We start from the raw sequence: 26807 nt of genomic DNA, 5'->3' as shown, positions 1-26807 counted from the left end.
ATTTCAAGCACATCAACAGCTAAGAGGTTCTTAACAGTGCTTACATCTGATTTATAAACAGCCCAGAATAAAGCTTCATGATATGTTTTTTAAATATTGTAAAAACAATCAATCTATACATACAAGCTCTCAAAATTCAAAAGAAAAAAGTGCAAGTCAAAGGTCTTTAAAAGCTTTAGGCCTTCTGAAAATTTAAAAATATTTCCCTTTAGCATTTGGTATATCAGCAATTCCAACAAGATTGAAAATCAAAAAGCAAAACAACATAAAAGATGTCCACTACCACAGATCATTTATTTATATACTAAGTTAAAAAATGCAAATATTTTATTACAAAAAGTTTATCAAACAACTGTATACATACAGTTCATATTGTTAAAAGCCAACATATCAATCGATACTTTATGTACATTTGATTAATGTCATACAATTGTAGAAAAGCATCACTCAGCAGAAACTGATTTGGCATTTGGAAAGTAGTCACCACCCTGCACTAGAAGAGACAATTAATTTACATGTTACAATAAAAATTCTCATTTGCTGTGATCATTTAAAGCAAATGGATGCTTTCTTTCTCCAAGAAGAATCATCGTAAATGGAGATTAAAGTGCACATAACCAACGCATTAATAATTCTTCAACAATCCCGTCTATCATTCTAGATGCTCGAAGCACATCACAGTAACATCAAGGATTTAGGACTTTTCTCTGTGGCTTAAAGACGTTAAATGAAATTCAGCTTCCTAAGCTGCATGAAATACTTCTGGTGTACAATAAGATGAAATGGGGTACGGAAATTTGGAAAACAGCTTTTGGTGAAAAAAAGTCAGTGTAAATTCTCCCAAATATATGATTTCTGGGGAAATATTTTCCTCTTGAAAAAAAAATTCATAGTATTTCATAGAATCATAGAATTTCATACAACTGTGGACCAAACATGCAGACCATGCAACAGCATTTACATAACCATCCTCGCAGTTGTTCTTTGTGGGCTACACATAACAGGTTGGAGCTACACTGTCTACCTTATGCATAAATTTTCCTGGCAATCAAGAAAAAAGAAACCACCAATGATTTGTTACTATAGAATAGGGTCTGACACTAGAAAAGTGCTCTTCAAAAAACATAGCTCAAAATATTGGCTTTGTCTCATTACAAGCAATATAGTAAACCTTACAAAATATAACACAGTCAGTACTAGTAGAACTGTTGAGGACAATAGTTTTAATAAATCAGTCCACTTTGGATAAAAGAATGCTTGTGCATGTTACAATCTATTCAAAAGCAACAGCTGAGCAGGCTAAATTTACATCCACAAGACACAGTCACTGAAAACAAAATGAGTTGCTGGTAATTATTGTTATCATTTTTTGCACACCAACTGGTCACTAATGGAAAAAAAACAGATTTTTTTTTCATTTAACAAATGTGAGAAGTTCTGAAGCGTTATATTTGAAGAGAATACTTCGTACCTTATGCACCTTAGGACCCAATCCAGAGGCAAAATGTCTGTCAACATGATTTACCCTCCCCTCAGGTTTCTGAAGGCCGTTCATATGAAGTTTACATACAGCACAACCAATACACATTAGATACTGCTGTAAATGTATAAGGAATACAAAACACTATTAAATACAACTTTCACCCCATGGCACATCAAGCATGGCAATACCACTTGTTTCATATCCAGTTAGCAGTTAGGTCAGTTGTGGTTATGCTTTATTGAATATTTTCCTTTCTGTAGTTGAGAAATATACAGCTTGGACTTGCTTCCATCCGGTCTTTTAAACCAAACTTCATCATGGTTAATTGTTGTAATTATGGCACTAGAGAAAATGAGGGAAGGAAGGTCAGGGGAAGAAAACCAAGAAAAATTTAGAAATCTTATAAGCTAAAAATAACCTCAAAACTTCAGCTGTATTTCTATACAGTAAATGAAATTATCCATTAGTTGTAAGTGCTAGGCCCAAAAGATACTGGCTCCACTTAAAGGATAGTTTCAGGAGAATTCTTTGACAATTGCATGTGTCTTTAGTGAAGTTAGTTAATGTTTCAGCCATCTATCTCTTTTATTTCCTTATGAGAAAACCCTTAATGTATACAAATATTTTAAAAGAACAATAGTCACACATAGAAAACACAACATTAAACTACCCATGGTAAAAAAAACATACTTGAAATTACATTGAATATTAAGTATTTGGAAAAAAGTTAAACAGCCTGAAGCCATGATTTAAAGCACAAAATGTATTTAACTGTTAATCATTATACCAAGACCATAAGAAATAAAGTCAAAGCCGATTTAGTGAACTGCTGTTACATGAGCCCTGTTTTTATGCTCCTTGTGGTAACCTTTAATACAAAGAGTGAACAAAACTTCCTCCCCTAGGAGAAAAATAACTTCAAGTAGATTGATGGGGAGGGAAAAAAAGCAAAAACACAGAGATTAAAACAGTTAATAGAATAAAGTGCATAATGAGTGTGACAAAACTCCCACTAGGAAACTCTTCAACCTTAGAAGTTGCCTGTTAAGCATCAGCTTTTGGCTTTTGTCAGACACTAGGTACTAAGATCTTTATTTGGCCCAGTACAACTGCTATGTTCTGCTAAATTAATTCAGAACTTTTTAAATTTCAAACAGAATATATAGTTTATTAAAATATCTTCCTGTTTCAGCCCTGAAGAAACACCAAAATCACCAAACAACCAAAATTTGTTCCCCTTCAACATATACAAGAAAGAAAAAAAAAGTCAGTTTTACATGAAACGACTGCTATATGAAATTAGTCAATTTTCCTTTAATTTAATATTTAATCATATTTAATCAACACTGGGCTTAGACTGATTTGCCCCATTCAGTAAAATGTAAAATATACATTTGATTTTAAATACGTTCACACTTCTAGAATTTACAAATGTTATCCATACAGAGAAAATACATTTATACATCTTAAACATTCAATCAAATTTGCACTGTAATATTTAGTCTGTTCCCAGGTAAAACCTTTGTTAAGAGAAGGAAATATCGTAAAAAAGTTCCAACGCTTTTCATTCAGAGCACTGATCAACTGAAAACAAAACTTATCTTCAACAGTATAAAGTGTTTTTCCATAATTAATTATTTTGGGGTGGGCCAACAGATCAAATTCTCAAAGCAAGATTCCCAAGATACTAAAAAAAAAAAAAAAATTACTCAAAGGCTATTCAGAAACTAGTAAGAGCTCAAATTTTTTGAGATCCTAACCTGACAAACCTTCAGTGAATTCCAACCTTTACTAGAATCTCTCACCAGTCCAGCACTCAACCTTCTCTGGTAATGCCTGTCTTCCAAGGTGAACTACTAAATGTTAATGATGTGTCAGTATTTCCAAATAGGCCTTATTCTTTGCTACCATCATCCTAGCTATTCTGTAACATGAATGTACAGAGCTGCATAAACTAATTAATCTTTACCTTGTAGGACATTCATCTTTCTTATCAATGCATATCGTCTGTCCTCGTCCGTACCACTCTCCATCGTAGTAGAGTCTTCCTTCTTCAGATCTAGCACTATGTAGATGCTTTTCTAATTTGACAGGTGCTAAAATGATTAATAAAAGTAATTTAATATTGACTTCACAGAAATCAGTTGGATGTTTAAATACACTTTCATCAAATGATTTACAGAGAATACACAATTTTTTCCAAACGTAGCCTGTTTCTTAATAATTGCATGAAAATTGGAAGCAAGATACCTTTTTATTTTCAGTCAGACAAAAGTTATATTTTTGTTTTCAAATAGAAGCTATGACTTGCTTGCCTTCTATCCCTTTTCCTCCTCATCTCCAAACATTTGATTTTACCTAGCATTAACATGCTTCTCATCTCAGTGCCAAATATGAGTTCCTTTCCCATGGCTCTACTTTTTTGGGGTTGTAGTTTGCAGTGAAGGTGAGAATCCTTTAGAACACACCCATAAGGTCCAGATGCTCTCAGTTTTCTGCCTCATTTTGTACAAACACTAGTGTATCTTGCTAATATTAGGCAGTGTAAACCACTTTTAGAAGTTTAAATTTTTGTTGATAATTTCTAGAATTTGTGTTAACAGAAACAACAGGAGTCAAGCTAATAGTATCAGCATCTGAGAGAGGGGAAAGATGAAAGCCACACCTTCCAGCTACCTCACCCCATCCTCCATCAGTATACCAGGGCTAAAATAAATACAATCTGCCTAGATGCAGTTTGCACCATTGCACACAGCAAGTTCTGTCTTGTGAAACCAGACAATGTTTACTTACGTTCTGGCTTTACTCTGTGTGGCCCCAGTGTAGCCATTGCCTTGAAACACAAAAGAAGATGAAGTCAGTCAGCAAGTATAGTCTTTTTTTCTGAACTGCCAGCTTTAACTGTGAAGTTACATGCAGTGTAGCTCAGGATACTTGCTATTATATGCAAAAACCACAATGAGAGGAAATGTAAAAAGAAGTGTGTTCAATGGTGATTTAGTAACTACATAAAAAAGCATTTTGAGGGTGAAAAAACCACCTTCTTTGGTAAGTTTTGATTCCAAATAACTCTGAAGGTTTTCTAATTAAATCCTCAAAATTGATGTTACGTAATTGTCAAAACAATACAAAATTACATTAACTCATTCTGAAAAACAAAATGCTATATGAACAATCTATTCTTTTGATTTATACATTATTAGCTTAGAAATTTCCCTTCATACAAACTCCAGATGGCACGCAGTACTAGAGTAGGATTAAAAAAAGAAGCACTCAGGAGTTTTTTAGTGTTCATTTGTTTTTTTGTTTTCTGGTGGTTTTTTAAATTATTTCCAGAAAAATCATGTAAAACTACAGAAAAGAACTCAAGGGAAAGATATGTTGTGTCTTTTCCTCTGATGCGATAAAAACAGAAAAGTCAGACAAGTTCACACAGAAAGGTCACATTTTACTTCTTGTTTAGGAAATCTGTACAAGAAAACAGGATGGAAACAAAATGGGAGACATTTCCCACTAAGTTTTTGAATCCACCTAAGTAGTTTGCTATTCCATAAGTTGGGAAGCATGAGGGTACTAGGGGAAGCTTTCTGACTGCAAGTGCAAGGCAAGGATAGCATTTCATTACATCAAGTTCCTTCAACAGTCTTACAAAGATCTGAAAAAGGCATTATGCAGCAAATACATCAATTCATCTAACAAATTTCTCTTCCTGTAAACCAGGATTCTCTTGTAATCTGGGAAAAACACAGCTTTTCACTTTATATAAAAAAAGTATACGGAGAGGTCAAAGCATAGAAATCTTCATAGAATAAAAAAAATTTACTATGTAGAAACATAGCATATGATATACATTTTAAAACATCTTCATTTAAAGAAGAAGTCTAAGCCTATCAGACTATCCTATCGTAGTTTCTACCCAATTGTGCTAGACTATGACAAAGCAGATCCACTCAATACAGGCTTTAGGCTCACTTCTTCATGGAAAATTATGGACTCCCCATTTTAGAGATAACCTCTTACACCACTTTATTGGATTACTCTGAATTACTTGGGTAGAATCAGAAAAAGTAACAATAACATAGCTTGAACTGAAAGGATTAGCTGACTACTGAAAAAATAAAAATCGATTTTGTGTTTTGATTGTGTAAGGAACAGTTTCATATTTTCAAGTAGCAAAAGGACTAGATGCAAACCCAAACTAAACCCATAGCCACTGGCATTCATCCTTTCATCTTACCTTCCTTATTGTTGTCCAGTCTTCAAGTATATCAAGGTCTTGTAACATATAAACTATATAGGGGCGTGGAAAAGTTAGGGAAAACTCTTTTAAACAGAAATAATAAAATTACTCTAATGTTTGTAGAAACATAGTAATATCTCTGTTCTTCCAAACTTTCACACAAAGAATACCTACATGAAGTAAAAGCTCACACAAACACATATATCTTTCAATTATGCAACCTAGAAGTAAACTTTAAAAGAGGTAAGTAATAGAATGTAGACATTCAGACTACTGGAGTTCAACATGAGGATTAGATAAACAACTGAGATACAACCATTTCATTCCTGGCAGTTGTAAGAAATCATTCTTATTTGCAATAATTCAAGTTACGATTAAAATTCCCTGCAATTTCAAGGTACCACTGCAAATCAGCACCTACACTAGTATTAGCTTTAAGAAAATAATTATTTTTACAGCATTCTGCATCATATATCTTTGAGAGAAAAGTATAGTCAGCACCACATGTAAGAATAACAAATATTCAAAAAACAGGAAGTAGAAAGGTAAAAGCCCCTTCCTTAACCTATCAGCTGCAAAGTAAAAAGTGTGTACTAGAACAATACATGAACTTCAAAACGACATTCCGTATAGCACAGCTCTTCCTTTACAACAGTCTTCACTTTTTACTTTGTTTCTATCCATTTCATGTCTGAAAAACAAGTTTAGAGAAAAGGTACTATGGATGTTTAAAAAATAAATTTCCTAAAATGGAATATGCAAGCTTAAAATTCCATTTGCTTTACACGGGTCTGTACAAACTTACAAGTTCACAACTATTTAAAAACTATAACCAAAACCACCAAATTAATTTACTTCATAACAAAGAATTTTCAGCTTTATGAACTGCCTGAAGCTGCTGGGATTTTAGACCTAATACTATGTTAGTATTTTTGTTTTGGAATATATGCTAAAATGGCAAGGTAGCTCATAATTCACAGAATCCAATGCTATTTATATGGACATCCTGAAGACAATGATGACTAAGAGCCAAAGAAAATACACTTTCACACAACCTGGAACCGAAATTGCTAAAGGAACTAAGAAACTAATGAAACCACTTGTAACTGTTGATTAATACCACTTGGCTTTTAAGCACTAGTTAAAAAAATCTCTCTACTAAACTGAATTTGTGACACAACCCAACGGAAGAACAGTCGTAATTAGGACAAATCATCCATCTGGGATGTGCTCCAGTAAATCAACCATGCTGAAGGAGAGTGTCCCGGTGATGACACATTTTTCAGAAACTTCTTCCTTCCCACCTTGTCTTAACATTACAAAACCTTGTGAAAGGAGCAGGATTTTTTGCAGCAACTTAACAATAAAAAAATGGCCTTTATACTGTACAAGGTCAATACTTAGGAGTTGGTCTATTTTAGATAGTCTCCACGATTCTGGACATGAGTCAACTGCGTACGCTTGCAGCCCAGACAGCCAACTGTATCCTGGGTTCCATCAAAAGCGGAGTGGCCAGCAGCTCAAGGGAGGGCATTTTCCCCTTCTACTCCGCTCTTGCGAGACCCCAGTTGGAGTGCCGCATGCAGCTCTGGAGTCCTCAGCACAAGAAAGTGGCAGATAGTGATAGGACTAGGGGAACAGTTTTAAAGTAAACAAGCAGAGATTTAGGTTAGATGTTAGGAAGAAATTCTTAAATCATAGGGTAGTGAGGCACTGCAACAGGTTGTCCAGAGAAATTGTGGATGCCCCATCTCTGCAAGTGTTCAAGGTTAGGCTGGGGCTTTAAATAACCTGGACTAGTGGAAGGTGTCACTGCCTAAGTCCCTTTCAAATCCAACCATTCTACAGTATGATTCTATGATTTTGGCAACTTCTAAGAGTCCACATCTCTGTCCTATAAAAATGTTAGGCAGGGACTATGAGTAGAGAGAACACTCTGTAAAGTCATCTCTTTCTTTCTCTGGAGAAGGATGATACTGTCTCTTAGGTGTTAAAAGTTAAAAAGTTTCAGCTGCACTGCATGCTGTCAGCAGCACGAAGGCATCAATGCAAAATTCTTAAATACTATACTCACTCTACAGGAACCCAAACCCCAAAAACACCCTCCCTGCCAACCATCTCAATTCTTTGAATTTTAAACACTTAATCAAAGAGGATTCTAAAGTCTATGGAGTTGTTAAGAAGTAATACATTGTGGTAAAGATGTTCCAGTATGAGAAGCAAAGCTACACCTTATTCAAGTCAGGTTATCCTTTGCAAACACAATGCCTAACTTGCTTCTGCCTCGTAGTTCTATTTTTTTAAGATTTAGAAAAATCAATTTTTAGAAACATTCTCTACATAAAACCAGTAGTTAGACAAGAAAATCTCAATTTCAATTTTCATAATGGAATGCGTCAACACGGTTTTTCTAATTTAAGTAACATCTGCCATGCAAAGATCAGTTTTGATAATGCATTATCACTTCAACTTGTTACTAATGAGATGTAATAAAAGTAGCTATAAAACTGCAAACACTACTAGAAAAAAATAACGATTTCAGTAAAAGGATATCTGATACAACAACAGGTTTCTTCTTATCTGGACTAAACGGATCCTTCCTTTTCTTCCTGGACTGGAGCTCATCATTCCATAATTCTGAAAAGATATAATAAGAACATGCTATGAATCAGAAACATTTACATGTTTAACTCTTTTTACAGCAGAAAACATTGTCCAAAAATTAAAAATAACACATTTTCTGGTGAGATGCTGTGTCTGAAAAGCATGAAGCTGTTAAATGATTGTGCAGCCATAAATTAATATTCTCAAAACACTCAAGGGATGCTGACAATTTCTAAACCAAAGTTTGATTTAAGTTTAAATTCAACCCCCTGCCCAAAGACTACAGCTGGATAGCATCTTAATGGATAACCTGAAACTCACCAGATATACTTTGTGTACACTCAGTTAATCAGTAGCCACCAGAAGATAAAAAACAAACAAACAAACAAACAAAAAACCCAAACTCTGAATTTCCATCCACCTGAGGTAATGTCAATGCTATGTCTGTCTTCTTCAAGTCTTCTAATCTTCTCTTCTAGTTCACTTTGTACGGTATCATACAAGAGAAGCTTCTCACTCTAAAAAAGCAAGATTACACATTTTTTACATCACTTAGGTTCTATCATCTAAATATATATGACAATTTAAAGCATCAGTGTTAAGAGGTAGCATCAGAAGGTAAAAGTAGCTTCAGGGGAAAATTTTTCAGAGGCCATAAAGCATATGACATCTCCCTGTATCCACTCGCTTAGTGTGAGATCCTATCTCATTAAAGACAGCACACTCACTTAGCATAAGTGAAAATATAGTCAGATATTTATCAAATATCAGTACCAAGAATAATTAAGTATATAAGAACATGCAGCTAGCTCTCCAGAATAACTGTTTGCATTATGACACAGTATTTTCCTTCTGGATAGCAAAGATTTATTCACAGTGAATAACAGTAAAGTAGTGATCTCTGTGCCACCTTTCATTACAAAATCACAAAAGCTAATGTTTTCTTGGAAAGCTTTTTATTAAGCTGCCTCCTATATTAACAAGTCTGCAGTCATTTATAGAGAACTATCATCTATGCCCACAGTATCTATAATTGTTGATTTTCATAGATCTGAAAATTACCTTCCCACGGCAGAATTTTGAGCACATGACATAATCTAGATAGCTGTGAAAGCAAAATTGTCTACCTTAAAGCTGTGAGAAACATTTCTAAAGCACTACTTTAGAAAAGTTAGCTTGTTGGTCCCTTTAAAAGGCCCTTTCTGATTCAATTAGATTAATCTACTGCCTGCCATGTTAGGTGTATCATTAGCACTTTGTATCTAAAAAGACAAACAAACCCATACTCTGATACGAACTTTCTACAGTATCTTGTGTGATCTACACCCTCTTCCACCTCAAAGTGTTTCAGAATGAGAAAATCAACTTTGCGGCCAACTGCTCTCATTATAATCCACCCCATAGGACCGATATACTAAAACGACACAGCATCTATATAGATCAGTTACTCATTTAAAGGCAGCATCAAAAAAACCACTAAATTCTCTAAAACAGTAACTTGGAATCAAGCTGAGTTCCAAGCCTCCAGGAAATAAGGCAGTAAGGCTTTACTGCTCTTTCATAAGCTTGCACCGTTTCAAAAGTGAATGAGTAGGAAATACAGCTGATTGTTAGATTTTAACATTCGTTTTCACCAAGCAGTGCCTTTAACAGCTCTGGAAAACAGAGAGCTTGGACTTATTGAAAAAACAGTGTAAGCAGCACAGGTTACTGCATCTAGCTATTTGCTACCGTGACTCTGTCAGACGCTGCAGTTCCCTACAGCCAAATGAGCAGATGTCTGCATCTCGACTGCTCCTGCCCACAGCACAGCATAACAACAGAAATTTACCTTTATTAATGCTCAAGATGGTGTGCTGGAGCAAAGTAAAACAAATGAGCAATAGACAAAACCAAAAAACCCTGCTCTACTAAATGACCGCCATGTTTATCATTCCCTTCAAGTTAAAAGTATTCAAATTGGAAAGACCTCTTTTCATATATTTTTCAACCCCTAATTATAAAAAAAAACATTTCCAAGGGGAATTTAAATATATACCCGAAGTGACAAATGAGTGCTACTTGTTCTGAGATGATTTTAAAAATCCATTTTAAAATTAAATATTGTTTGTGTTTAAACACGTTCTGCTTCAAGTACTTGATGACAAATAAGGTGTGAAAAGCTATTATAGGAATCAGAGGCATTCTTGCTGAACAGTTATATTCTAAGGAGCATTGCTGACTTAAAGAGCTTTTACCCCAAGAGACCCTTATTGGATTGCGAATATTTGAATTCTTAAGGTTTCATAGTAGACATAATAGGAAAACAAGGGACAAGGACCACCTTAAAGAGGAATAATACATAGCCAAAAAAAATCATTCAATCACAGATTAAAGTCTTAGAGGATTCTGTTCAACCTCAGGAGTATTCACAGGAGCAAAGACAGTCAGTAATGAGTAGTCCTTCATTGTACCTAATTTTTTCCCAAGGCATCAAGAAAAATGGAAAGCTTTTTAAAACTACACATGCACATTCTTGCTTTATTGGTATAGTAGGAACCACAGACTTCAGGAATACCATGAACGACTCAGAAGAAAACACCTTTAAGCAACTCTAAGAGGGGCTATGATGAGAACCTCAGGATCTAAGCAGCTATGTACAGCACTGGACATACATGTTCTTGGGTGCTTATACTACAGTATTTAGATACTTAAAATGGAATGTTTATGTTTAAGGAGAGTAAAATATTTTTCTTGTAACTGCTTTTGAAATGACAGTTCTATCAGTAGCTGTCCAAGGCATCTTAAAAAGACTTTTTTGGTTTTGTTATTAAAATGTAAGGTGTTTTTTTGCTAAAATTATGTCAGATATTTTAGTTACTTTCTTGGTAATCTTTTTATAACACAGGTTAAAAAATCACGTGGGAATCTATTAATAAGAACATGATAATGAAAAATAAGAAGACTTAGCTATATATATGCAAAGCCAAACTTATAAAAAGCCCTTCAACATCTTCATTAATGACTTGGACACAGGACTCAAAGGAATACTAACTAAGTTTGCCAATGAAAGTAAATTGGGAGGAGCTATTGGCTCCCTCGAAGGCAGGGAGGCCCTGCAGAGAGACCTCAAAAATCAGAGGACTAGGCAATCCCCAACCATATGAAGTTCAACAAAGGAAAGTGCCAGATTCTGCACCTGGGATAGGGCAAGCCTGGTTGAGTGTATAGACCAGGGAACAAGAGACTGGAGAGAAGTGCTGCAGAGAGGGACCTGGGGGTCCTGGTCAATGGCAAGTTGAATATGAGTCAGCAGTGCCCTGGCAGCCAGGAAGGCCAATCGTGTCCTGGGGGGCATCAGGCAAAGTATCGCCAGCCAGTCAAGGGACAGGATTGTCCTGCTCTGCTCTGCACTGGTGCGGCCTCACCTCGAGTATTGTCTGCAGTTTTGGGCGCCACAATATAAGAAAGATATTAAGCTATTGAAGAACACCCAAAGGAGGACAATGAAGATGGTGAAGGGCCTTGAGGAGTGGCTGAGGTCACTTGGTCTGTTCAGCCTGGAGGAGACTGAGGGAAGACCTCATCACAGTCTACAACTTCCTCATGAGAGAAGGAGGAGGGGCAGGCACTGATCTCTCCTCTGTGGTGACCAGTGACAGAACCTGAGGGAATGGCCTGAAGTTGTGTCAGGGGAGGTTAGGTCAGATATTAAAAGAGATTCTTCACCCAGAGGGTGGTTGGACAGCAGAACAGGCTTCCTAGAGAAGTGGTCACAGGACCAAGCCTGACAGAGTTCAAGAAGTGTTTGGACAATGATCTCAGGCACATGGTGTGATTTCTGGGGTGTCCTGTGCAGAGTCAGGAGGGTCCCCATCCAACTCAGCATATTCTGCGATTCTAATTTTTAGATGCTTTGAATAACCTCTTACCTGGACTTAAATATCACATGGCAATTGCATTCAAATAGCAAATAACTGCAATAATAAAAACACGCACTGAACCAGAAAAGCATGACAGACAGTAAAGTTAGATGAGGTTAGTTATCAATGTGAAATAGCTGGCACAACCTCACAGTGCTGTCGAGAGGCTTGAATTTCACATTCGTACTTGTTCTTCACAGATTCCAGACAAAGCTCTCTATAGATACCTGTAATCACACAAATTATAGCAATATTACTTTCTTTAGCAACTATCCGATTTCAGAATTCCCTTTTAAGACTGCCTGCAAATCCCAAAAAATGCACATAGTGGAAAATACAGATATATTATATTAGGCACTTACAGTGCCTGGCTTTTTTAAAGAGTAAAAATAAGAACAAGTAAATCCTTAATTCTGAAGATGTGAGAAAAAATAAATCCCATTTTAACTCCTTCCCCTGTCAGTCAATAAATTACACCAGTGGTCATGCTAACTTCACAAAATAGGTCTGTTTCATATATCTGATCAAGTTATCCTGGATATCATCAGTTTTCGAAATCAAATACTAAATGGTCTCTTCTATTTTCCAATTAGACTTTAAAGTTTTAAGATAAGGTTTTAAGATAGCTAGAAAACCGATTGAAAGAAAAAGGTTTTCCAAATTAATTTTTGGTAATTAATTAAATTAATTAATTAAATTAATTAATATAAATTAATTAAATAAACTAATAAGCTAAATAAATTAGTAAATTAAACAAATTAATATTATAATATTACTTTATAATGCATGACCTTAATAAATTAAATTAATTAACAAGACTGTTCCATTCTCAGAAATAGTCATTTTGTGATACAAAGCATACCGCTTCTAAGCATTAGGAGCATTTCTGAAAATATGTCCACTAAACAGACAGCTGAAAAAATCTGAGTTATCTGAAATGTAAGTATCTGGTAAGCAGAGACAGAACTTGATGTAATATATTCAATGCATTCAACACAAAATACTTAAATGGTTTCAGATTAGAAACCTGAGGAGTTAAGTTTGCACACACGCAGGTGGTATCTCGCAACAGAACAACTTCCAAAACCAACTTCCCCTTAGAATTCAACTGACAATAAATGAACACAGCACAAGAGGAACAACACTACTACCAGCAATTCCTCTGAAAAATAAACCTCCAAGTATTAAGGCTTCTTTCTGCTGTGAAGTCATTTTTGATCTAGAATTTGAAATGTTCTTTTCTTACATTGCTATGTTATGCTGGATTTTTTTATATTTATGGCTGACTGGCATACCTAGGTCACTGCTTATTTGCCTGAAAATGAACAACACAATTATGAACAGTTCTATTGTATTTCTGACTTGCTGAAATAGTCGAGATCCATATTTTGTTCTAATAGTGCCTTAGAGAGCAGCGAAACACAAGGGTTTTTTCTACCACAGATGCAATTATATTCAAAGTTTAGCTAAACATAGTTTAGTTTGGGGATTTTTCACCTTCTTCTCCCCTCTCTCAGGTAACAGTCAAGGCTCTCAAATAGAATAATTTTATCAAATTCATTTAGTTGGGGACAAAAAGTTAAAGAAAACCTGGTTTCTATTCTCAGCCTCAAGGAAACTGCAGTTTTTATGCTGGGCTTTTTTTACATTGGAACATGGACCTTCAGTGCTGCTGAAGACCAATCAGGAGAACATGTAAAATGCATATCCATAGCCACCTACATGAAAGCACAGATGGACAATCACATTTAAAATTGAAAATCGAAAGCCTGGATTATCGTTGCTTTTATACCAAACCTTCTGCAAGTTCACCCACAATCCTTCTGCAAAGCAGAAGGGGGCTACTTAGGACTAGTCACATAAATTTGGGTTAAGAACTTAAAACCCAGAAATTCTGGGTCAGCAGCTGAGAAAAAGCATTACAGAAAAGAGCTGGAGGGAGAGAAATGCAATTGATCAAAAGATTTCAAATTCTCAAAGTTAAAAGTACCAATAAGACATACTGAGTAGCACTGAAACTGTATTATGAAAAGTATAAGAAGGTTTGCCATTTTCAGTTTGGCTGCACGATGTTTCTGCTAAGTTTCTTAGAAAAGACAGTGGTATAGCTTCTCTGGCTAGAGAGATCATGACTGTCTGCCTTTTGGATCTCTGACAGTCTGTACTACGTAACCCTTGGACAGCAGAATTACTCCTAAGGGAGTCAAGCTGTAATATGAAACAAATTTACAGTAGAGAAGTACAGAACTTTGTCTTTCCATAATACCACTACTCCATATGATTATATACGGTTGCATAGTGGAAGAAGATCAAAGTTCTTGCCTTCTTCTTCTATGAGCATAAAAGCCTATCTAAACATTAGTTTTAATAATTAAAATTCAGCTTAGATCAAAGCTGTCAAGGATAGGGTTTTTCTTCTTCCCTAGATGGAACAGGAAGATGGGAGCAGAGAAGCAGAAGAGACAGAGACTAGAAGAGCAGGAAAAAACATGGTCATCTAAGATGATCTGGCAAGCACTTCATGAGACAGAACCTACATATCTCTTCAACAGTGACCACTGTGTAGACTTGATCCCAAATCTTCTGACTAATAAAAATTATTAGTTTTCAACTCAGTAATTTTGTACTTACTACCCAAAGACAGGCAGCTAGTAAATGAAACATAAAAAAGCCATATTTTTAATTTGATGTTATCAGGCAACTTATGCAAAGAGGTAAGCAACTTACTCATTTTTACTTGGAAACTACTTTACATTTAAAATCATGCCACAGTATTTCTAACTTTAAAACATACTCCTTCAACAGTTCTAAAGAAAAGAGAAGATTGGCCTTAAATTGCATAGGAAGTTTATACTTTAAAACAGCAATACTCATTTTACATGCCTACCTGCCACCTTGGTTCGGATTTGCATATTTTCTTGTAAAGCTGCCAGTGGTTCTAAATATTCAGGTGCTTTTCCAGCTATGACCTCTTGTAGTTTTGCATCCACTTGGCTTAATCTTTCTTTGTAGAGTCTTAAAAAAATAGAAATGAAAATATGTATTTTATTTAAAAGTATGTATTCATATGTATTTTATTTAGAAGAAAACACAAGGTGGAAGAAATATTTTTAACAGAGCTGTTCTTTTGTCATTCCTTTGTTAATGCTATGGAACACTGAAGCAAAGTGAAGATTTTTTAGCATTTGAATTTTTCAAGACATATTTTCTTTTTGAAATATTCTATTCATGTCTATTAAGCCTTTCTGGAAAGTGAGTGTAAACAATTAGAAGTGTATGTATCTCCATCTCTAAGGAAGAAGAAAAAACTGCATGTCTGTTTATAGGACTGAAATGCAGTAGGATGTGAATCAACATGGAAGAGGACACGTAAAGCTATCCTCTACAATACATTAAAATGAACTGGCTTATGTCGTGAGAGAGAAAGACAGACATTTCGTGGATAGAAACAACCATTCACTTTTGTGTTCACATATCTGCTCCCATGCTACCATAAAACATGGGCAGACTCTTACTGAGGTAACACTCATTTCATCTCCTGTGAAAATCCACATATTGCACACTATCACAAATATCACAGTATGATTTCTAACTGATATCTTCCATTCCTGCCAAAAGGAAGAGTATTTAAAGCATTTTTATTCTACCTGAAATTCAGTCCTCCTATAAAAGTTGATATTTACTGGCAGACAATGAAGCAACCTACTTGCACTTTTTGTAGAATTTAATGTAATACCAATTACAAAGATTTCAATCTCAATACAGCCCCACCTACTGTAACTGATAAATATAATGTTCAATGTTAGAAACATCAATATAACTGACTTCTCCTTATCTCATTTTTTACCTTACACCGCACAATCAAAAGCTGTAAAATTAAACATGTACAAACTCTCTAAGTGTTAAGAACACATCAGATGTTATCTGTTTATACAGATACAACAGATGTCCTTGGGCCAAGGATGCTGCTTTTTTACTTATTTAAAGTCCACAAGTTAAGTAATTAGAAAAAATAAAGTTTATGTATACTAATACACCAAGACCCCCTTGAGAAATAACTGCCTGTTCATCTGCCACCAGCTTGCTCCTCTTCTTACTTTGACTACTGCTAGGTTAGGTACACATGCTTGACCTACAGAGTTGTCATCAGTGATCACTCTGCTACCTCTTACCTGCAACCTGTTAAGAGTATGATACATGCAATCTGTCCTGCAGTCAACTGACACAGCCTGCAGCTGATCAAACCCCACTTTGCTGGGCTCAATCCCCGATGAGCATGCTATGCACGTGGTGGTTAACAGAGAGCTACAGCAGAATGATTTAGCTAGAACATAAGCCTGGATGCAGAGTGCACTGGGTCAGTCACTAACATTTGACTATACAGCACCAAGGACCAGCTACATAAGAGCAAGCACTTATAGACTGGGTGCACTTGGTACCGTGCAGCAGTTGATGAACTATAACTATTTATCCAGTACTTTCAAACAGTGATTTGCCTAAAATGGATAAATACTACCAACCACTGCAAATTCTACTTATAGCATCCAAATGCAGTTTCCCAATCATTACATCATCTCTGCTGTTGGTTGTGACTAAAAATCCCATTGTTTATGCATCTTTTTCTTCTTTCCCAACTTCATCATCTCCCTACTCACAGCCACTTCTCCCTATAATCCTTCTTCCATCATTCTAATGGTCCTTTTCTATTATTCCCACCATCACTGTTCTCCTAGCCCATACAAATACCTCTATCTCTCAACTAGCCAATGTGTCTACGCAATGCCTTCTTCTGTATACCATAGCTTTACCACTCCTCAAACACCTAAACCCCCCAAAATACTTGTTTCCTTCCTCTGATGACCACCCTCTTTCATATTCACTCATTAAAGGTTTGTTTCCACAAACTGTTTTCAGTCATCCAAGCTGTTGGACAGATGGAAGAGTAGGGCTGACCTCAAAAGCTAACAGTTTTCCAAATGCCAAACCAGTCAGTACTGACTGGTTTCAGTTGGTTCCATTTCCCAGGTTTCTTCACGCACAGCCAAATAAATAGAAGTACAAACAATCTTCTCTAGGCACCGCAGCAAGGAATTTCTTGTTAAGCAATTCTTTCCAGACCCTATTGTTTCCAGACCTCACAGTATCCTGTTATACAAAGCAAGTTGTATGTCTCAGTTCTGTAGCAGAAAGAAATATCTCACAACATAAAGGCGCATCTAAAGCATGACAACTGTCTAGGTTTTCAATTCAAGGATATGCCCATGAATAGACTGGGTCTTGTTAAAGTTTCACTTGCCAGGTACCTTAAGTTAGTTGCCAAATTACCACAAATTTAAACTGGAACAGATGTTTCTGTTCTCCCAGGTAAAAAGAGACAGGACTAGAGGAAATAGTCCCAAGCTGCACCAGGGGAGGCTTAGACTGGATATTAGAAAAAATTTCTTCACTGAAAGGGTGATCAAGCATTGGAACAGGCTGCCTAGGGAAGTGGTGGAATCACTGTCTCTGAAAGTGTTCAGAAAAATGTGTAGATATAGTGCTCAGAGACATGGTTTTGTGGTGGACCTGGCATTGTTAGGTCAGTGGTTGGACTCTATGATTTTAGAGGTCTCTTCCAACTTTAATGATTCTATGATACAAATATCTGGCTGTAATACAAATGACAATCACTTTTGATAACTGTGGCTATTAATTTCATCTCTTCTACTTAGCAGGTTTTTACTGTTTATGTAGGTATTATGGCAAACTACTAATCTTCATTCGCAAAGCCTAGCCATGATGGCAAACTACAGAGAGGTAACAGCATTTTCATTTTATTTAGTACTGGTATCTGGTTTGCAGCAACCACAAGAAACTTTCATTGGTACCAACTACAAAAAGTACTGCACTATCCCGTAAAAAAAAAACCAAAACCCAAATCTAATTTCTTACTTAGCAAAAACAGTACTTAAGTCTGTCCTACATATATAAAACAATAAGACATTGAGTAAATAAATAAATAAATTCCCCTAAAATCACAATTCCTTAGATCTACTAAGGAGTTTGATGCAATAGACCCACACCAGCCCTTCACAACAAAAACATTTCAAAATTATCCCTACGGAAAAAAAAAAAAAAGAAAATATAAATACATAAAATTATTCTAAAGCAACTGCACGCAAATAATTTCAGAACTCCCAATCCTTATTCTCCTCCAAAAGTAGCATTCACATACATGAAAAAAACACCAGCTGCACACAATATTTTCATGGAATGGATTGCCAAATGAGGCACTTAAAACATGAAAATACTTACTGATCTTTAAGGTCTGTAAATTGCTTTTCGAGATTGGACATTTCATCTAAACACTCCATTCTTCTTCTTTCACAGTCCTCATCATCCATTTCTAAGAATAAAAAGAATAATTTTGAACAATGTAATATATAACCAAATAAACTGGATATTTTATTTCTAGCGAATATGAAGAAACCCAGAATTATAGCTAGCCATGAGCAGTTTATCCCCTTATATTATTATTCATGTAGAGCAGAATATGAGAAATCACTTGTCATATAAGCTACAAAGTAAGAAACTTAGACCTAATTTTAGAATAAACTCCATAAACAGTAATTCTTTTTTCTCAAAACAGGAAACAACAGCACTGTAAGACCTCAAGAGGTTAAATTTCAAGAGTGATAATACAAAGTGTACATAAGAACGCATGAAACAGAAAAACTAAACATTGTATATCATACCAGACGAAAGATACCAATTAACACGAGAAATTACTAGGCACCACTGAAAATTCAAGTATATCCTGAGTCAGTATAAACAAAAGCCATCCCTGGAATGCAAGCAACATTACATTTGTCATATAAAATTCAAGGTTTGTTTTATTAAAATTCTTTAAAGAAAAAATAACACATGGTTTTGAAATAGGTTTCATCCTGTGCAATTTGAAGAGATCTTTGAAGTCGAAATATAATTGTAAAAATATCTGTAGTTCATTGTAATGACCATTTGAAATGGCTGCATTTCTAAAGAAATATTTCTTAACCTGAAAAGTCTAGAACTTTGCAGAAACTTGACTTTATATGCTTTTATGCAGCGAGAGTAATTAACATTAAACTCTTTCCATGGTTTTTGATTTAATTTATATTCCTGATTTTTTTTTTTTAATTTAGCTTGGGAAGAAAAAGTATAATAAATACCAATTGTTTTGCCAAAAATTTTGCCACTCTGTTGAGACATCTGATGTTACTGAACATCAGTTATCTCCACTGCCATTTCTTAGACTAGAAAGCTGAAAAACTAAGATACAAAATTCTTGATTGTTTCCCACCCTTCCCAGAAGAAAAAAAAAAAGGCTTCATTAAGCCTTATTAAAAATCAGATATGTGAAACTACTTTATAGCAGCAGTATCTGCAGGAATTAGCTCTCAACAGTTACAGTACAGTTGATCTGTTATCAAGCTGTAGGAAGCATTCAGAAAGGATGGCCATGCAGTTAGGAACTGGGGCTGAAAGGGTGCAAACAGACCAGGTGTTTAAGAGAAGGCACTGTCCTAAGGAGGTCATATCTATGTAAGCATTTACTCTGGCAAAAAATATCCTACAGAAAGGCAAAGTGGAATCCTGAAACCAGTAGCCTGGACTCACTCCTCTGGACCATAAACAACTCTGAGCTTTTTGTTTCTTCCTCACATTTTTCCAATAAACATGTTTAACTTCTTTACGCTGTCTCCTACACCAACTACAGAACGCCCGCATGCAAGTCTTCATTTTCGTTGTTTTCCAAAAGAGTATGGCAATCTGTAAAGGTGATGAGGTGAAAGGAGTAGCTTCAGGGCCACTGCTACTTGGAAGGATCTGATTAACTCAGATGTCTACTCAGACTTCTCAGTGTGTGACGATTTCTGCACTTAACTTGTTTCTGAAATCATCACAAGCTTTTAGGACTAAAAACTACACTAGCCCTCTCTATCTGGATATGAAAACCAGCAGGCAGCAGAGCATACCAATGTGTACTACAATGGCACCTATGACTCCAAGTTAAAGACCTAGTATGGTCTGTTGTACTACAGTTAGTACAATCAAAAAAGTGCCTATAAAGTTTTAAAACAAAATATAACCTGAAGTATTTGAAAGCAGAGCAAGAAAATTTAAAGACAGAACTTAAATACATTGAATGGGGAGGGTGGAGGAAGAACATATCAGGCTGTTAAGAGATACTACTTTATATCAAATATTGTTCTCAAAAATAAGGCAGAACCAGAATCAGGCTGGAAATTAGATTAAAGAACAAAGTTTTATTTGGCTGTCCAATGCAATACTCAAGCAAAATTGCTCCGTCAACTTTCGGCTTGGTCAGATTTAAGGAATGTGGCAATCATATTACTCAAAGAGTTGTCTAAAGCATTTATGTGCTATAAAAATAAAGCTTCTTTAAAGTTTGAAGGCACCTCCCTGTGAAACCAAACAGCAACAAGCACTGGGATACCAGTAGTTTTCCCACTTTATTCTCAAACATGCCTTTTGTTCTAGGTATGTTTTAGTAAGGAATTCACTCAGAAGCTTTTCTTAAGTTAATATGAATTTTATTGTTTATATATGTTTAAGGACTACAAAGCAAAGAAAACTATTAGAACTGTAACCCTGGCTGAAGATCAGTGCACACCTACTGTTGGAGGGGAAGGGGACTGCATTTTACATTTTAAACTTGTGTTGCAAGGAAACTGTTATGCACTGGCATCTGAGGGCACAGCTGACTCTCTTGTAGATATTGAAATAACACATAACTCTCCAGTCTCCCCTCAGCTGACTTTCTGTCTAGAAGTCTACATTCTACCTATCATTCATACTGAATGTCAATTCACATGCTAATTCGCATTCACTCTTAAATTGTTTCATCTTTATTCTGCCTCCAGTAAGATTCATAAAATGATGATTTTTAGAGTCCTGAAATATCTTTAATGGATATAATTTACGAAATTTCTTCCCCATGGCCTTAAACAACATACTGACTAGAGAATATGGAGTGCTGAAAAAGTAAAAGGTTTTAGGATCAAATCTCACAGCTTTCCAGTTGAGAGGTGGGATTGCTCATTTCATATTAAAACATTTGCTGATAGGCCCATCCTGTCTCAACACCTCAGATTTCCCACATACTTTCATACTGCACTAAGTATTTAAGGTACTTTTAAACACTTCCAAAATCACAGTCACTTTTTTCCTACTATGTTCAAGCAGTCCAGCATGGTAATTAGGGCAGCCTGGTTTAAAGATAAAACCCCCCACATAGTACTTAAAATGTAACAGCACCTAAAATAGCTTTTTTTAATAAGCCTTGGCCTACATAAAGTGCTTAAAAAATGGCCAAATTCTCCTCTAGGATGGTAATCATAACTTGTGGCTTTTTTTATTCATCTCTAATATGCTATTCTAAATCCCAGTCAATAAAAAACCTTTACTAAATACATAATGTCAAAAGGAACAGGATAGGACAACTCATGCTTCTTTTAACAGCACCTTTTGTATTGTCAGGCATCTACTGGAGGGGAAGAAAAAAAAAGGCTGAATGCAAGTAAAGCAGAAGACAAATTTAACACCAAAAAAAATACATTACTAATTTCAATTAAGACTTGTTTCTTGTGGTGCTAATTATCTTATGTCCGTAGGAGCAATATGCTGCCATGGAGTATGTTCATATTTGTCAAGACACTAAGACAAGCATATAATTTCCTGTAATCATCACATTTAAAGTGCTCCCTTAAAAGCATTTCTCTGTGGAATGCAACAGAAATTATCTGGAGAGCTTCTTGTGTTGTTTTAAAGACACACTCATAGATTACATTCACTAAAACACAATTACTCCTTCCTAATCCCAGAAGAAAGCAAGATAAGGACAAAACAACAGAAATATTTGCCTTCAATAAAAATCAGCCAAAGCGTCTTAGAGGACATGTAAACTTCAAAGTTTTCATTAGAAATACCAAATAACAGAACTACAAAGAGGAAACCAGGCAAATTTTGAAAAAGAGCTAACTTCAAAGCTGAAACTAACAGAGCCAATTCTCTCACTACAGCCAGGAAGCTGGGAGAGAAAAAGCTAAGTTTACACGTTATACCAAACTCTCCCACAGAAAATTACATTTTCTCAGACATAAAGATTAGCTAGAATAAGAGATAAAGAAAGGGCATTCCCAGATGGCATCTAGCTACAATACAAACTGGAAGGCTAAGATGGGCAAAGTAAGTAGTGGGTTTTGTTGCAGTGTTGCTCCTGGACCTCATCAACGAGACCTTAACAACTCTGTGCCTCACCCACCTACTGCCCAATATGCTTGGATATTCCTCCTTTATCCTCTCTCTGCCTTCTCCTGAAAGATGTAACAAACTTCGTGTATCAGAACTTCTTGAAAAGCTATCTCCATGAATTTCTTATCCAAAATACAGTATTCCCTTTTGAGTTCATGTACAATTCTGATAATAACAGAACTGAAGCATGCTTTCATAAGTCCCATCTGAAAGGAAAGGAGAAGGTTGCTTTGCAAATAGCACAGCATCAGGTATGCTTTGCCAACAGATCACTTCCAGTTGCTTGTCCTGGTACCCAAAAGTGAACTCAAGTTCACTTTTATTCCAGCATAACCACCAGCACACAAAAATGCTGCCTAGGTTAGGTTTCACCAAAACAACCCAAGACCATTTGAGCACATTTTTCTGGCCCTGTTTTTCAACAGAATCATTTTGAGAGAAGGGGGGTAAGGAAAAACTGATCAGCCTTCCCCAGCAGTAGATCTGTAATTGTGTCAGTGGAGGTTTAGGTTGGATATTAGGAAAAGGTTCTTCACCCACAGGGAACCTGGGCACTGGAACAGGCTTCCAGGGGAAGTAAGTAGTCACAGCACCAAGCCTGACAGAGTTCAAGAAGCATGTGGACAATGCTCTCAGGCACACGGTGTGATTCTTAGGGCTGTCGTGTGCAGGGCCAGGAGTTAGACTCAGTGATTCTTCTGAGTCCCTTCCAACTCAGGATATTCTAAGGTTTTAATTTGGAGATAAGGGGCCTCAGCACTATCTACTCAGAACTACTTATTCTCTTTTCTTATTTGGCCAAATCAGTAGCTAATACAGACAGAAATAAAATCACTACATTATATTAATTTTGCTGACTCTTTCAAGCCCATATCTGGATATGGTTCACAGTTCACTGAGTGAAGACATCTCCTGTGTAGCATTGCGTTAGACAAGATGCAAGATCTTCCTCAGATTAGAGAACAGCCCAGAACTAAAAATCACCTGCTCCAGACTAAATACATGCAAATCATTAGTCCCAAATTCACAAAACATGTAGGCATCCAGTTAACTGATTTAAGTTAGACATATTTACATATTTTCACAAAATTGCCTCTTATGCCTTCTGCTGCTAATGAGCTGCAGTCTATCTAGCCACTGGTTTACATAGTCTCCAGTGCCTCCCATTTAGATATCAGACTCTTCACTGAGATGTTTTCACTAGCTACCTTTTCAACGAGTTATTTTTCTGACAGTTTAGCATACAAAGGCCAAACAAGCAAGAAAGGGGATAGGAAGGCACAGAGTACCAGGAGGGGTGGGTAAGGATGAAAGGCAGGACAGTAGCAGTCAGCATTTTGATCCAGGTGGACACCACAGACCAGCAGCCTAACTTGTAAAATGGAGTTCTAGCAGCAATACTTGCCAGCTCAAAGATATGGGGGGATAGGGAAGAAGAAGGGGACAAAGGAAAAAAATTAATAGGAAGCTCTGCATAAACCATGGGCAGATTATCTGGATCTGTGGATTAACCAAGGCCTCTACTGGGGGATCAACTCTGGTGCAGAGTGAGAATTAACTCAGATCAAGGTCTAAGGGAACGACTATACCCTCTCCCAGTACTGTAGCCACACTTTCTCAGCACTGGAAGAGTCTTCATTCTACTTCTGCAGAGTGAGCTTGGCTGTGTCTGTACCACACCTGTGGGGCTTCAGCACCTTGCTAGTCCATGCACAGGCAGATGAGGACAAGCTCCATGAGTCCACACAGCACCACCAAAGCAGGGCTTTCCCTGAACTGCATCAGTCAGTGTGAATATAAAAGCCTTAGAATTTAACTTTCAAGATCTCCCAGATCATTCAACATCAAAAATTAAGAAATAACTGTACACTGAAGACTTTAGCACACAAATAAATCAATCACAAGACTAACAGATGTAAAAATATAATTTCACAGCTGCCTAATTTGTCTGGTTCATGGCATCCCACTTCTTCCAGCACTCAGGCCACAAGTCAATATGCTAGTATAAGCATGGGATAGGATACCAGCAGACCACTCTAAATCACTTAAGCTGCCAGAAAACTCATGTCAGGACCAGGACTGGCCCTGGCCCACGTCCATGTCAGGACTTCTCACAGTTCACTAACTCTGGCCATCTTCCTTTCCACCCACAGTCTTCCATTTCAGCATTAGTCCAATAAGGCACCATAAACTTTTACTGGGAATCACCTGGAAAGATGTGTTAAGATGAAAGACAGAAAGAAGCAATTACAAGGAAAGTTTGAATAGATCATAACCTTTCTACAACACACTGTAAATTGAGCATAGAAAAAGTAATTTTTTAAAGCTAGATTTCACCTACTAATGTAATTCCAAATCTACAGTCCAGAAGGAAGCTACGGAAAAAGGAAAGGACCTTCAGCAGAGCAGAAACTGAAATGATTAGCAAAGGAGGCCAATGGTATTGCCAAGGGCTTCCAATATCCCCTCAAAGACAGGTCTGAAAACACCTAATTGTTTGCATACGAAGAAATACATACGTATATACACGTACACACACGTGTGTGTGCATGCACACGTATGTATATGTGTATATGTATGTATGTATGCGTGCCAAGCCCTTAAGTGCAGACCCCAGCGAGAACCCCGCTCAGCGGGCACGGTCCCAAGCCCAGCAGGGTACAGCCCACAGCACTTCCACGGAGCGGGGCAGCACGCCCCGGCCCCAGGCCGGGTGCCAGCTGGCTCCAGAGCCGGCGGCTCGGGGCGAAACGGGGCTCCGTGCCCCTGCGCCCCGCCACGTTCCTGCGTCCCGGCCGGCGCGGCGGCCCGAGGAGGAGCCGCGGGGCCGAAGCTAGGGCTGGGCCGGGCCGGAGGGGCGGGGTCACGGCGGGGGTGGGCACCGGCAGCCACCGGAGCCGGGGAACAGGACCGGTGTGTCCCTGGGGCAGAGCTGGGCGCTGGGGGAACGGCAGCGGCACCCCTTAAGCGGCCGCGGTACCTGAGCTATCCCCCTCCTCGGAGACTGATGAGCTCTCGGTCTCCTCCTCCTCCGAGCTGCTGCCCTCGTTCTCTCCGTAGTCCACTTCCATCTCATCGTGATTATTCTCCTTCTTCTCCCGGGAATGGACCGGCATCGTCGTCGCCGCCGCTGTTGCAGACCCCGCGCCCGCCCTTCCCGCCGCCGCTCCGCCACCGCCACCGGCCGCTCCGCCCCGCCCGGCGCCGGCGCGCCCGCCCATTGGTCGAGCCCCGACGGCGTCTGACGTCAGCGCGCGGCGCTCTGGGAATTGTGGTCCGTCCGGAGGGGCGAGGGACGGCGTGACCGAGGGACGGCCGGGAGCGCGGGATGGAGGGAACGCTCCGCGGCTGCGGGGCGCCGTTAGGGGCCGGGCGGGGAGCGAGGGCCTCCCGCGCCCCTTCCCCGTCACCGAGAGAGGCTCCATCGCGGCCGGGCAGAGTTCGGAGCGCTTTGCACCTGCCCGCGTCTCCCGCAGGCAGCCGGGCGGGGCCGGGTGTTCGCGCGTGGCCGGGGCAGCGAAGGGAAGACGTGGGGCCTCACGTCTCCCCACACCACCCGCCTGGCACCCGCGCTCCTGTCCAGGAGCGCTGCGTCCTGGCAAGGTGTCCTTTGTGACTCACCACCTCCTTGTAACCTTCCCCCTCGCACCCCAGAGGAGAGAGGTGCCTCCCTTCCCCATTATTAGGGGGAAATTCTTTACTGTGAGGATGGTGAGATACTGGAACAGGTCGCCCAGAGAACTAGTGGATGGCTCAATTCTGGAAGTGTTCAAGGCCAGGTTGGACAGGGCTTTGAGCAACCTGAACTAGTGGAAGGTGTCCCTGCCCATGGCAGGGGGTTGGAACTAGAGGATCTTTAAGGTACCTTCCAACCCAAACTATTCTGTGATTCTGTGAATAGTGGCCTCCCCACCAGAGCTTGTTTCTTCCCCACTGTCATGTTCTGTGTTATGCTTTAAATTAAATCAGACTTAACTTGGTCCCCTAAAGCTGACACCTGTCCACAGAGAGTGGACATGAGAAGGGACACATGAGAAGGGACGTGAGAGGAACAGTTATGCTGCAATTTGTGCAGTGTTGGAATAGGTTTTTTTGGTTTTCTGTTCATTGACCAATTGCTGTTAATTGTGCTATGTAAGATGTACTGAATACAAGTGATGCTTACTGGAACAACCTGTCCAAACTGTCCCCTTGCTCTGAGGGACTGATTAGCTTCACCGGAGGACATATGCATGTACGAGGAAGTCTGGCAGAGCTCCTCAAGAGTCCTGAAATACAGAGC

The 26807-nt window shown here is 38.0% G+C and overlaps 1 protein-coding gene across 1 annotated transcript; it reads right to left on the bottom strand.

Moving 5' to 3' along the window:
- Positions 1–275: 275 nt before the first annotated feature.
- Positions 276–25720, bottom strand: BRMS1L (BRMS1 like transcriptional repressor). The gene is made up of 10 exons (XM_064658626.1): positions 25506–25720; positions 18524–18614; positions 15117–15244; positions 12377–12456; positions 8749–8845; positions 8277–8360; positions 5721–5785; positions 4277–4316; positions 3453–3579; positions 276–1825 (listed from the first exon to the last, which is right to left on the bottom strand). The coding sequence occupies exons 1-10, from the start codon at positions 25639–25641 to the stop codon at positions 1702–1704; spliced, it is 972 nt and encodes a 323-aa protein (XP_064514696.1). The 5' UTR covers positions 25642–25720; the 3' UTR covers positions 276–1701.
- Between the last annotated feature and the right edge of the window lie 1087 nt (positions 25721–26807).

This window comes from Pseudopipra pipra, chromosome 6 (assembly GCF_036250125.1).
Source record: "Pseudopipra pipra isolate bDixPip1 chromosome 6, bDixPip1.hap1, whole genome shotgun sequence".
Lineage (NCBI taxonomy): Eukaryota > Metazoa > Chordata > Aves > Passeriformes > Pipridae > Pseudopipra > Pseudopipra pipra.
Note: the sequence above shows the minus strand (reverse complement) of the source record. Positions and strands in the feature narration are given on the sequence as shown.